This window comes from Adiantum capillus-veneris, chromosome 13 (assembly GCF_014529385.1).
Source record: "Adiantum capillus-veneris isolate H3 chromosome 13, ASM1452938v2, whole genome shotgun sequence".
Taxonomy (NCBI): domain Eukaryota; kingdom Viridiplantae; phylum Streptophyta; class Polypodiopsida; order Polypodiales; family Pteridaceae; genus Adiantum; species Adiantum capillus-veneris.
In genome coordinates this window covers 82529593-82544034 of record NC_140943.1, presented here as the reverse complement: position 1 = coordinate 82544034, position 14442 = coordinate 82529593, and the positions used below count along the sequence as shown (strand labels likewise).

General features: G+C 41.4%; 1 protein-coding gene across 1 annotated transcript; it reads right to left on the bottom strand.

Annotated features, from left to right (window-relative positions):
• Window positions 1-11894: 11894 nt before the first annotated feature.
• On the bottom strand, window positions 11895-14079 carry LOC147444346 (uncharacterized). Its single transcript, XM_086526988.1, has 2 exons — window positions 13927-14079; window positions 11895-13565 (listed from the first exon to the last, which is right to left on the bottom strand). The coding sequence occupies exon 2, from the start codon at window positions 13543-13545 to the stop codon at window positions 12244-12246; it is 1302 nt and encodes a 433-aa protein (XP_086383114.1). The 5' UTR covers window positions 13546-13565; window positions 13927-14079; the 3' UTR covers window positions 11895-12243.
• Between the last annotated feature and the right edge of the window lie 363 nt (window positions 14080-14442).

Sequence of the window (14442 nt, the reverse complement as noted above, 5' to 3'; positions counted from 1 at the left end):
TCGTCCTGTGATAGAGTATTGGAATAATGTGATTGAAGAGCTTCACAAGCCAAACTTGACCCAAAATATATACTTTGAGAATTTTTGGCCACAATCTCAAGGATTTCATCAAGCTAATGATGTTGTCACAATTCAACAACAAGAGGCAGAAAGATTCATTGGAATCGAGGAATATAATGATCATTATTGCGAGCCTAAGTGAGAAAAACCAAGGCAGGAGTTCAATCCTATTGTAGATGTAAATAAAGGTGACTTCCTATTGACCCAGAGATATATCCCGTTTGGCTTGCTACAGCTTTGTCTAACATTGATAAGGATCCCTCATCACCAAATTATCAAAAGCTATATATTCAATATTGGGCACCTTGTGTAAGAAAGAGTGGGTTGATAGATGCACAGGCATATGCCAATTGTTGGAACGGATTTTGGATGCTCAATGATAAAGACCAACCAGCATATGAAAATGTAGATGCAATTGTTTGGTCTTGGAGATCAAGCAAGAAAGGTCCATTTGTTAGAATTAAGATACCAAAAAGACATGCAATGAAAGCATAAACTTGTTTGGGCCTACTTGAGGTGCAAGAACAAGGAAATGAATTGGATGGTGACTCCACTGGGGAGTAGTACATTGTAAATTCCAATGTATCTCCGTGAAAAATTTCATTTCTCCATAATGGTAAGTATAGTGATCTTGCAGGTTGTATTTCTCTTCGCTTGAAAATATGATAATGGGTCAAATTTTCATCCATTTATGGTCATCATTGTCATAGGTGTATAATGGTGTTTATCAACACCACAATGATGTTCATTGATACCTCAATGACATTCATCAACTCCATCGTGGTGTTTATTGACACCATAGTGGTGTTCATTGGACACCACATTGACATTCATCAACTCCATCATGGTGTTTATTGACACCACCAATCAACTTCATTATCAATTGTATGCTTGAACACTATTTTGACGACTTTCAATGGTGTTTATCAACACCCAAATCTTAATGGTTGTCGCTCATGTTCACATGCATTTTGTGATCTACTACTATAACATGGAGTCTTCATACTCAACCAAACAATTCCATCACATGGACCACTATCTCGCTTGCAAGTAGAATTTCCAAATTATGTGAAACTAGTCCATTTAAAAATTCCCATAATGAGAGACTTTTCCCACATGACCTAATATGGACTTTAACATAGAAGTTCAGTACCATTTCATACGACAGATCTTGGTGGATGATGGTCTTGTCACACTAACTAAGATCAAAACGCAAAATAACCATGTTGATGCTCTCATTAAGAGCCTTGCAAAGGCTCAACATAAGCATTGTATACAGTTAGTGGGAGTTGGCTAGCTTAAAGGTACCACGTTGGGCCTTTAACTGGGAGGTTGTTGGGTGTAAAAGAGCTCTTCTCTCCCTTTATGTAAAAACTCACATTTGCTAACTCACACCACTAACACAGGGTGTGAACACACCCTAAATACTCTAAAGGTATAAAAGATTGACGTATGATTTTTTAATGTACATTCATTTGTACACGCAACACCTCTTGCGTACGCTCTCTCTCTCTCTCTCTCTCTCTCTCTCTCTCTCTCTCTCTCTCTCTCTCTCTCTCTCTCTCTCTCTCTCTCTCTCTCTCTCTCTCTCTCTCTCACACACACACACACACACACACACACACACACACACACACACACACACACGCGCGCGCGCGCGCGCGCGCGTTTGCCTTCTACCAAAACACCTCGCTATCTCCTGCTAACCCTTGCGCGAACAACACAGGTTTGCTGCCTAGGGTATCATTCTAGAGAATAATCCCACTTATGTGTTTTAAAACATTGTTCAGTATGCTACTCGCTAGAACCATGAATACCAAGGTAGTGATTAACCTCAAGTTCATTCTGTTCAACAATGTTATTATACAAATTGTTAAGATAGAAATGCAAAATCTATTTAAGGCCTAATATGTATGACAAGTTCTATATCGGGCAATCGGTATCCTAGAGCATGTAAATGTTCAAAATGTCATGTTGAAAATCAATGGAGTCAAAGTGTCTAAAGACCAAACGAGTGGTTTGGAATCTTAGACAGAGCAAAAAGTGCTTATGACCATCGAAACTCAAAGAGATTTCGACAAGACAAAGACTGGACCATCTAAACCAAGGAGTTCTTGGATCAACTCTGTTCGTGGGGAAATAAAAATTTCATTGCATCAACTATCCAGAAAATCATAGAATCAGTGTGTGAGAAAGCTTGGGAACATTAAAAGACAATGTAATCATGCTACGTGGCATCCTACCAAAGACTACAAATGAATTGCAAGACCCTTGATCTAGTCCCCAGATCTGAACCACCCATTGTGGGTAACATCTTCTATTGTGGAAGTGTCAGTAGATCAACTTCAGGCTCATCAAAACCAAAAAATGGTAGGCACTATGATAATGGACACATCTCAAAAAAATTGCTAGTATCCTATAAAGTGCCCGTGCTCACCTGCCAGATTGATAGAATAGTAGACACAGAGACTATCACCAAAGGTTGCATCGCCACAATCCAGACAGGATGGAACTATAGGGTTAGATGGGGAAGCATACTCCCTAATTGCCAATGGTTAGTGTTAGGCTATGGTGGATGAAGCCTTAGCTTAACCATGGTTTTAGGGTTAGGGTTGGAGAGATGGAGATTAGGGTCACGTTACACCAATTGCAAGAGCTTAAAGGGAGAGAGTATAGACACAATGATAGAGTTCAACGTGCGATTGATTGATTAGAGAATAGCCTCTGATATATGCTTAGTGCTTTACAATCATTGGCTAGAGAGGTTGCACCCTCTTGCTATTGGATAATCTCATCATTTATCTCTTCTTATGTGGCTAGAGGGCATTCTCATAGGGTGCCACAAGTTGGGCTTACCCTAACAATTACCCCCTTAATCCAAACTTTGGGTTTACAAAGACTTCATATGTACTCCTAGCCTAGGATCATCTGCCTGTTACAGTTCGCACTGGATTTAACACTTCACGCTTCTCAATCAGATACATCGTGGCAATTCTCAGCAAATTCAACGACCATGGTTCAATGTCCCATAATACATCATAGCGGTTCTCTAGGGGATTCACAAGTTTGACTTAGTAGGTTCATTAGTAGTCCTAGGCAGTACAAAATTGTTCATTCAATCATTCCATTTTGTGTGAAGAGGTTGTCATGTGTGTCCTCTTCAAAATCATCTTCATTTTGTTGTCATTTTCATTCTTCATCTTCATGTCAATGTCAATGTCGATATTTGGTCTCTTGATTTTGTTGGTCCGTTCTTCTAATTCCCATGTATATGTTTGTAAAGTGCCTTTGTGCACATGTATCTCATACAATTCTACCATGCATACAAGGTCATTGGGGTGTGCTTACGGCTTGTGTGTGTGAGCCAACCCTTAGTATTGTAAAATAAAATAAAATTAAGCCTTTGGAAGGGATAATCTTGTGGGAATGGGGACTGTGAAGAGGATGAATACAATTAGGTCGTGCGAAAGGCAGCCAGTGCTCAGGGGAAAAAACCTCCTAAAGAAGGAAAAAATGCCCCGGCGGTCCTAGTGTGTTCACACACATCACTACCACACGTATATGGTAACATAGAAGTTCAATACCATTTCATACGACAAATCTTGGTGGATGATGGTCTTGTCACACTGACTAAGATCAAAACCTAAAATAACCATGTTGATGCTCTCATTAAGAGCCTTGCAAAGGCTCAACATAAGCATTGTATACAGTTAGTGGGAGTTGGCTAGCTTAAAGGTACCGCTTTGAGCCTTTAACTAGGACGTTGTTGGGTGTAAAAGAGCTCTTCTCTCCCTTTATGTAAAAACTCATATTTGCTAACTCACACCACTAACACAAGGTGTAAACACTCTAAATACTCTAAAGGAATATAAGATTGACTTATGATTTTTAAATGTACATCGATTTGTACACGCAACACCTCTTGTGTATGTTCTCTCTCTCTCTCTCTCTCTCTCTCTCTCTCTCTCTCTCTCTCTCTCTCTCTCTCTCTCTCTCTCTCTCTCTCTCTCTCTCTCTCTCTCTCTCTCTCTCTCACACACACACACACACACACACACACACACACACACACACACACACACACACACGCGTGCGCGCGCTCGTTTGCCTTCTACCAAAACCCATTGCTATCTCCTGCTAACCCCTGCGCTACCAACACAGGTTTGCTACCTAGGCTATCATTAGAGAATAATCCCACTTATGTGCTTTAAACAATTGTTCAGTATGCTACTCGCTAGAACCATGAATACCAAGGTAGTGATTAACCTCAAGTTCATTCTGTTTAACAATGTCATTATACAAATTGTTAAGATAAACATGAAAAATTTATTTAAGGCCTAATATGTATGACAAGTTCTATATCGGGCAATGAGTATCCTAGAGCATGTAAATGTTCAAAATGTTATGTTGAAAATCAATGGTCAAAGTGTCTAAAGACCAAACGAGAAGTTTGGAATCTTAGATAGAGCAAAATGTGCTTATGACCATCGAAACTCGAAGAGATTTCGTCAAGACAGAGACTGGACCATCTAAACCAAGGAGTCCTTAGATCAGTTACTCTGTTCGTGGAGATAGAAAAATGTCATTGCACCAACTATCCAGAAAACCGAAGAATCAGTGTGTGAGAAAGCTTGGGAACATTAAAATACAATGCAATCATGCTACGTGGCATCCTACTAGAGACTACAGATGAATTGCAAGACCCTTGATCTGGCCCCCATATCTGAACCACCCATTTTGGGTAACATCTTCTATTGTGGAAGTGTCAGTAGATCAACTTCAGGCTCATCAAAAGTAAAAAATGGTAGGCGCTATGATAATGGACACATCTCAAAACTTGCTAGTATCCTATAAAGTGCTTGTGCTCACCTGCCAGACTGATAGAACAATAGACACAGAGACTATCACCAAAGGTTGCATCGCCACAATCCATACGGGATGGAACTATAGGGTTAGATGGGGAAGCATACTCCCTAATTGCCAATGGTTAGCATTAGGCTATGGTGGATGAAGCCTTAGCTTAACCATGGTGTTAGGGTTAGGGTTGGAGAGATAGAGATTAGGGTCACATTACACCAATTGCAAGAGCTTAAAGGGAGAGTATAGACACAATGATAGAGTTCAAAGTGCAATTGATTGATAAGAGAATAGCCTCTGATATATGCTTAGTGCTTTACAATCATTGGCTAGAGAGGTTGCACCCTCTTGCTATTGGACCATCTCATCATTTATCTCTTCTTATGTGGCTAGAGGGCATTCTCATATGGTGCCACAAGTTGGACTTACCCTAACAATTTCCCCCTTAAACCAAACTTTTGGTTTAGAAAGACTTCATATGTACTCCTAGCCTAACATGGATCATCTGCCTGATACATTATGGCAATTCTCACTGGATTTAACACTTCACGGTTCTCAATCAGATACATCGTGGCAATTCTCAGCAAATTCAACGACCACGGTTCAATGTCCCATGATACATCATAGCGGTTCTCTACCGAATTCATTGCCAATTTAGGGTCACGTTACACCAAATGCAAGAGCTTAAAGGGAGAGAGTATAGACACAATGATAGAGTTCAAAGTGCGATTGATTGATTAGAGAATAGCCTCTGATATATGCTTAGTGCTTTACAATCATTGGCTAGAGAGGTTGCACCCTCTTGCTATTGGACCATCTCATCATTTATCTCTTCTTATGTGGCTAGAGGGCATTCTCATATGGTGCCACAAGTTGGTCTTACCCTAACAATTGCCCCCTTAAGCCAAACTTTGGGTTTACAAAGACTTCATATGTACTCCTAGCCTGGGATCATCTGCCTGATACAGTTCTCACTGGATTTAATACTTCACGCTTCTCAATCAGATACGTCGTGGAAATTCTCAGCAAATTCATCGACCACGGTTCAATGTCCCATGATACATCATAGCGGTTCTCTAGGGGATTCACAAGTTTGACTTAGTAGGTTCATTAGTAGTCCTAAGTAGTACAAAATTGCTCATTCAATCATTCAATTTTGTGTGAAGAGGTTGTCATGTGTGTCCTCTTCAAAATCATCTTCATATTGTTGTCATTTTCATGTCAATGTCGATGTCAATATTTGGTCTCTTGATTTTGTTGGTCCGTTCTTCTAATTCCCGTGTATATGTTTGTAAAGTGCCTTTGTGCACATGTATCTCATACAATTCTACCATGCATACAAGGTCATTGGGGTGTGCTTGCGGCTTGTGTGTGTGAGCAAACCCTTAGTATTGTAAAATAAAATAAAATTAATCCTTCGGAAGGGATAATCTTGTGGGAATGGGGACTGTGAAGAGGATGAATAAAATTAGGTCGTGCAAAAGGCGGCCAATGGCAACATCAGTACATGACGAAGCCGGCGAGGGTAAGGGACGGTCATTGGTCAATGAGTAGCGTGGGGATGACTCTATATAGGGCAAGTAACGACACCAGAAAGGAGTGCCTTGTCGAGTAACATAAATGCATAGGATGCGGTCTATTGAAGCCACTTGTACGAGGCTCGCACGATGAGGCAAGTCAAATTATCACAATATTTCCCACATTGTGACTTACCTCAACATCATGAGCGCCTGTGAGGGAGGTGCCGCATACCTAGCTAGGTACGATTGGGGGTAGGAGACCGCCGGCCCGGTGGGGGTGCCGGCGGTCCCTTGCCCCCAATCGTACCTAGCTAGGTATGCGGTGCCTCTTGAGCAGAAGCTCATGATGTTATGCATTGTATGAAAAACATTGGAAAAAGACTCCATTTTCCTACATGAGAGAATTTCTAAATCTTCTTGTGTATGAGGCAAGACTCAAGTGATGAAACAATCAAATGTTGATGTAAAAGACTCAGTAGAACAACGCGAGCAAAGCGTATATCTTCAACTAGTTGAAACAGCTTGTATGGGCTCCACTAATTGATAAAAATTTGGATGCACACCTCATGTGGGCTCCACTAATTGATGAAAAATTGGATGCACAATGAAATGTAGGTAGTAGCCTAGTCGGCCTATAGGTCAAGGCAAGCACTCGCGGAGGTGCAGGTGCCTCAAAAAAAAAACTCACTGCTTATTTTAAAAACCGATCGCTACCAAGGTGCCCAATTGTGTGTGGCCTCTCTTTAATAAAGCCAAGGAAGGACCCTCCTAAAATAGGGTATTATCCCACGTTAAGATATTGCTAGCAATCTTTCACAGAAGGGATGCCTTAAAGAAAAAAATAGTAAATGGCTTTAATGCTCGGGGCTCCACACACACAATCCGAGGTGTAAACTATCGGCTTTGATACCACTTGTAGGGTTCAATGCAGAAGCGTACTCCCTAATCGCCAATGGTTAGCATTAGGCTATGGTGGATGAAGCCTTAGCTTAACCCTGGTGTTAGGGTTAGGGTTGGAGAGATGGAGATTAGAGTTAGGTTACACCAACTGCAAGAGCATAAAGGGAGAGGGTATAGACACAGTGATAGAGTTTTGGTGTCAGGGTTAGGATTGGAGAGATGGAGATTAGAGTTAGGTTACACCAACTGCAAGAGCATAAAGGGAGAGGGTATAGACACAATGATAAGAGTTCAAAGTGCAATTGATAGATTAGAGAATAATATAGGCTTAGTGCTTTACAATCATTGGTTGGAGAGGTTGCACCCTATTGCTATTGGACCATCTCATCATTTATCTCTTCTTATGTGGCTAGAGGGCATTCCCATATAGTGCCACAAGTTGGGCTTACCCTAACAGGATCATCATAGTCAATGCCATCGATTACATGATGGAAGCCGAGACTTCTATCAAACAATTTAACATTACTCATCTGGAGGCTGAGCTGGAAACAGAGACCATCAAATCTGAAGAACTAAGGAAGGAGCTTCTTGCCACCAAAGATATTTTAATTAATGTTGAATATAGACATGAATAGGACAAGAAGACTATCAAGGTGCTCCAACAATAGGTGGATCTATTAAAGAGTCAGAATTTTACTCTAGGTACAAACAAGTGGCGATCAACAGAAGGCATGAATACTTGGAAGGTACAGCTAGATCAAAAGACTACAACACTTAATAGTTTGAAAGAAGTTCACACTATTTTGAAACAGCCCATATTAGATAAGTACCAATCTCTGGTAGACATATTTGATGTTGAAGACAATCTCACCGTCAATTTTGAGGACTTACAAAACTTGGTGAGCAATATGAAGGAAGATCTGGAAGAAAAGACCTCGGTATACATGAGCACATTAGCTAATCCGGCTCTGATAAAGCATCCGACTCATGATGTGGATGATGAGGATGAAGATGATGACGAGGAGCAAGATCAAGACAAGGGGACTGGGGTGGGGACTTCTAATAAAAAGGATGATGATGATGACCAACCCCCTCTAGGTCCAGGTTCAACAATAGGGGACAACCCGCCCAACCAAACACAAGCAAAAGCTAAGGGTCCTAGGGACCAATCTGACAATCAAGGATGGGAATCAGACCCAAGGGAATCATATAGATTTCATTGGATTAGTCCCTGCAGAAGAGTAGGTCACGCACCAAGGCACATAAAGGCAAGGCTGTGTTGGTGGAAATTGATCCGGAGGAGAACCAAGACTATTCCACTCAATGCCTTAGTCTGAATAAATGCTTACATTGGGAGGACCTCCAAATCCAGAACTCTTACATCATGACGATGCATATTCGCATCTAGAGAGGTTCTACAGAGGTTCTAGATTCTTTTTGTAGAGGCATAGTGATGATTATACAATGGAAGATCATCAGCTATCATGAGCAAGCATTCTACAAACTACCCCCAACCCCAATACAATCCATGTACTAGATAGGGTTCCAAAGTTTGTACTCACTAAAGATGATATGTTGGTGAACCCTCATGCTCAACAACTCACTACGATGAATGTTCAAAGCCTAGGTGTTCAGTTGGAAATGCTGATGTATCAAGGATATTAGATTGGAGATCTAAGAACTCTTAACTAAGATGCAGATGGCTAGGACCAAAAGGTGATCATACTGAATGAGCCTTTGGGAATAGGAAATTGCATTGAAGAGCTTGTTTCATCCCATGGGCATTCTCAAAAAAATGATCGTGCAAGAGAACTAAATTATAATGAATTTCATCGAAGCGGCGTGTGATTTCCCAGTGCTCATTTATGCATTGCCGATAAAAGATGATGAGCTTCTCAAACTCTACCAAGCTTTGCATACCAAATATAATGAGCTTGCTAATCAACAAAAATACATAAGAATAGTGGACCAAATCAGAGAATAGTATGAACAAAGCAAGGCTCTTTGGGTTGCATGGAAGAATGTGCTCAATGAAATAGGACAGAAGATGACAGTCTTAGAGTTAAAAGCTGAGCCTCTCAATTTTTAGAGGTATGATGACCAAGTGGAGCAATCATTTGTTGCCTTGGCTAACATTTTTTTGAATAGAGATAACTTACCACAATGGGATAACATGATGCAACACGGTTCAAATGTAAATAGAATGCAATATTGCTAGAGGACCTTTGATGTAATCCCGCTTTTTATGGATACAAGGCCTTTTGAACATGTTCCAGGTTCTAGCAATTTAGGTGCTTAGTTGTCTTGTCTACTATTGAGGAAGCTCGCTGATCCCTTGATTGTTTTCTTAAAAGCTATATAAGTTGTCTGCATCAATCACCATAGCAAAGCAAGGTCTTTGTGTAGACTCCTCACGGTGCGTGTATGCAAGACTTAGTCTCCTTGTGTGGGTGCTTTCTAGTTTATGCTCTAAGATAAGCCGTTCACATCTACTCTCACACAAGCCAAAACAATCCTACTTATACTAACAAACTTATTGCTATTCTTCATGCACAAGTCAGCGCAATTCTATCCTCTCAATCCCACACAATTCAAGCGTGTGCAAATTTAATGCAAAGTTTTTAACAATGCAAGCTAACATTTCAAAATCAAAGATTCGTTCTATCTCCATCATGTCCACTCTTTTCATAGTCCATCTAAATTCTCATTATCATAGGAGTTTATCTTCTAGAGTAGATATAAGTAGCACTTTTAAACCAAATTAAAGAGACTTAAGACACTATGTAATAAAGACAAAAGTCCTCAAAAACTATAGCAATGATGTGCAAGAAAAGGATCTAACATTTTGCTAATGACACGTGAAACTAAAACACTAACTGTGAATTAGCTACACACGGATCAGAACTCTCCTAAACACATTGGCACATGTTTCCATTTCCCATAAACACGTAGAAGCAGCAAATAGTTTAGCTTCAACACAATACAAATACAAAGTAACTCGAGGCTTCCCTACGGTGAGTTATAAAGCTCACACCAGATAAAGGTGGAAAGAAAGATAATAAGGGGGTTTTGTGCATTTGGAAATTTTTTGCAAAAATGACAGGAACAGTTTCAAGAAGCCTATTTAGAGGTTTATCACTAAAATAGCCAGTTCCTTTTGAATGTGGGGATGCAAGCTCTGAAAAGCTTGGTGAGTTTCCAAACTCACCGTGAGGAAACGCTGTCTCAAAAGTATGGTGTCCTTAATAGAAACTTTTCTAGACACTATTATTAATTACAAGAAAAACAACTTGACACATTGGCATTCTAACACAACAAAAATGGAAGACCCATTTTAGGCTCTTAAATGGAAGGACCCGTTTACAAACCAAAATGCTAAAGAAGATTTCATGATGCCACGTGCAAAAGTCAAATGTATTGACTCACTCCCTTCTTGACTAAAGCTAGATTCAGAAAACCAAAAATAAGGCTGTTAAACAGCAGTCGTCCCGCCCATCCACTTTTACGAATGGCCGCCCCTTCGTTAAATAGCAAAATACATGGCCGTCCAAGAACTTGTGACAGCTTCGAAAAGTCATGCACACCAATCGCTGAGCGCTTGTGGTTCCTGCAAATCAAAGCCTACTTATCCATGGACGGGGGTTCCAGCTGGGGCTTTTTATACTTGCTGCTCAAACTTGGGTGGCAAGCTCATGCAATGGCATAGGCACCACAAGTCAAAAAGTGATAGATACGTTTGTTGTGCAAGCGACACGGCAGTCAAGACCCCATCTCTTACGCAAACAATCCACAGCAAAAAGTACAAGCACAACTTTGGTTCCTAATGTCTGTACTTTCCTCATGTCCTGTGTTATGACTTCTAGCACAGGCCTCATCCCAAAAGCGAACAAGCAGGTAAAATTCTGTGTAAAGGGTCCAAGGTCCCTGTCACAAACACGCAGGCTAGTAGCAATGGCGCTCACACAAGGCAGTCAGTGTCCTTGAGACACGATAAGGCAACCAGACTTCGCTCCACTGTGGGGGGCACTCTTCTGCATTATTGATTTTGACATAGGAAAAAGGTTCCCCGTCCAACGCATGACAGGTCACAGATAGACCCAGCTATGTGTGACGGCCTTAAAATTGCCCATAAATGACTCACCGCCCACATATACAAGGCCAAAAAAAAAGAAGAAATTAAGCAGCTGGTAAAGCTACAACCAAATGAGGCCATGCTGATATAAACGAGAAGAGCTCCATAACTACACTCTCCACCAAACTTCATACAAATGCATTACCTTGTCACAATAACGGCAGGCATACCCGGATCCTGCATACAGAAAACCCACATTAATGTGAAGGGCAAAGAATATGAAAGTTGTCATTCTTTTCAAGGCCAAAGTTTGGTGTAAAATGTGAAATAATTTGTTGACCTTTTTGGATGCTTATGCATAGCCTCCTGATAAGTAAGGTCTAGCCATACAAACCACACAAAGCAACAGATACTGAACATGCTCAAAAAACATACAAGCTACACAAGGCAGTAAATACTGAACATGCTTAAATACGCCAGCTTCAGAACCCAAATAGAGTAATTGATAATATGAGGACATTTTCACAATTGCAGCATCAAATTCTGACGCACCCCTCGACAGAATTTTAGGCAAAAGAAAACACAAAGATGAATAAGAATCATCCAGAATATCTACTTTTCTGATAAGCTGCATCACCCAAAAGAGCCCTTAAAGGGATCTTTCACTTTATCCCATACGCAACCAAACTTCAGATGTCTGACTAGATGAAACCAAGATTCAGCAAGCTGCTGACCAATACGAGGTGTAACAATATCCACATGATACCCGTGGCAAAGATGATTTTTGGTATGTAGAGCAGAAGTAGGGTTGTGAAATCGCCCAGTAATGAACTGCTAGCTCATATCTCCCCAATGCCTGCGTGGGTTTCTTGATCGGCGTGGGGGTATCTCTGCTGCCTGCTCATCCGCACTATTACTCCCAGGCATATTATTGTTTGCTTCGTTGCTACCCCGATGAAAGCTTTCTCCCCATTGCCTCAGCCTTGCTGTCCCTGTCCTCCGCTGCCTCTGCTGATGACCCCGTAACCGTGACGATATACTCCTGTCCCTTGCAGCTGAAGCTGCAGGTCCAAATATCTGGAACAAAAAGAGGACCCTCCACCAATTCCCCTCATCACCCAGCAGGTCTATTGCCTCACTTTCCATCTCACCCTGATCCTCGATAACATAGTCCCCAAACACTGCCGCGCCTGGCATGGCAGATCGAATACTGCTCAAAACATCTCCCATGTCTCTCTGGCGCTCCATCCGGCGCCAATCACGCTGCCGTGCAGGATCAACCTCAGATGGTCGGGCTGTAGGATGTTCACACCTAGCATGGGCCCGAAGTTCTTCATAATTACCAGAAAATGTACACGTCTCTTGGGAGCAGCTTCTAGACTTGCCATTTAGAAATTTTCTAGCTCCATCAATCACCAGCCAACTATTGACCTTGCCTCTGCAAAGGGGACAAAGCAGATCCTTGACATCTGCCCTTTTTGAAGGGGAAGCATTGGTAACATGTTCATTAACATTGGGTTCCTGTGTGCTGGGAGACACATCTTCCGAATCGATTCCCTGATGAGACAAGCGTATACCAGCACTTTGCATAGATGAAATGGGATTATGTCTTCTTGATCTTCGGGTGGCAAAGACAGACTCCATGCTGGTAATGTGGAGGCTAAGGACATCATCAGAAGTGCCACTCATAGCAGCGGGATCCAAAGGATGATTATGTATATTACCAGGTCTTCTCGAAGCCCTGCGAGCACCAGGGAAAGAGTTGGTATCCACAATGCTAAGATCTAATGGTTCACCAGAAGAAGCAGCCTCATGGGAATGCTGCTCGCTCTCTTGCCTCGGAACTTCTAGCTTCTTCAAACTGGCTTGAGCTTTGCGATATTGATCAAGGCAATTTGAATGCCTATAGCTTGTGTTACACATGAAGGGCCGACAGCCCTTGTCGTGTGAGGTGCACAGCAAAAGGACAGCATTATGGGGATTTTCAAGGCAGATAGGGCAAACCGCATCTTCCCATTCTTTCCTCTCTGCAGATTTCTCTGCCTTGATGACATCAGATCCCCGGCTATGGAGCTTGTAAGGGTGGTGCCGGACATCTCTTGTAGCTGGAGAACTGCTGCTTCTATCCTTTGGCATGTCAAGGCTTAAAGAAAACCCTAAAACAAATGGACAGCAAGCATATGGGATGGATTTTGAGAATGACGTTACATATACAGCACATAAGCATGCAGAAGATTCAACTCATGAAACAAACAGAAACACCCGTTTTCGAAAATACCGTTTCAAAAGGCAAAACACAGAACCAACAGAACACCATCAGATCTCTGAGCGAGATGCTCTTATGAGACCCAAAAAGCGCTAGCGATGGAAAGCACGAAAAACCGAATATCCGTGCAGCAGCGTTGCAAGCAAAAGCGGCGAGAAGCGGGAAAGCAGAAGGGTAAAAAGCAATATCTGAGATCCACGAGCAAGGAAATGAATCCATGGCAAACAGATCTGGAAACAGGAAGAACATACCTGTGCGTCCCGCCGATGATGAGAGGCGCGATGGCAGAGCGTGAGGTGAGGTAAAGACTGGCTAATGAGAATGACCACTGCCACGAAAAGTTTACCATTTGCGTTATATTCAACTTTTAATGATCTAACCGCCTGCTGGCCAAATTTATTGTAAAGATCCCCAATAAAGCTCCACATGAACGAAAAGCCTACGCTATTCAAAATCTAATGATTAAATTAAGATCAAGAAAGCCAACAAATAGAAGAATATCAATTTATAATTGTCATTCAATCTCCAAAATTTAGCATAGTAAGCTCTCTTCTTTCTTATCGCTCTAGAAATGCTCCACAGATAAGATAAGTGCCATGATGATTGATGTATAATCTTCGTAATAGAGCACACCAAGTTCACCCTTTCCGATATCCTCAAGAATGCAGTAACTATGGCTCGAAAGCCTTACTAGTAATTTGGACTACCATGGGCTCCGTTGGTGCAACTTTTTATTAGAGAATATAATTTACTTTATTTGTTGCTTC

Bases quoted from the DNA above. Each gene is read 5' to 3' on its own strand.
- LOC147444346 (XM_086526988.1), bottom strand. From the start codon at position 13,545: ATGCCAAAGGATAGAAGCAGCAGTTCTCCAGCTACAAGAGATGTCCGG.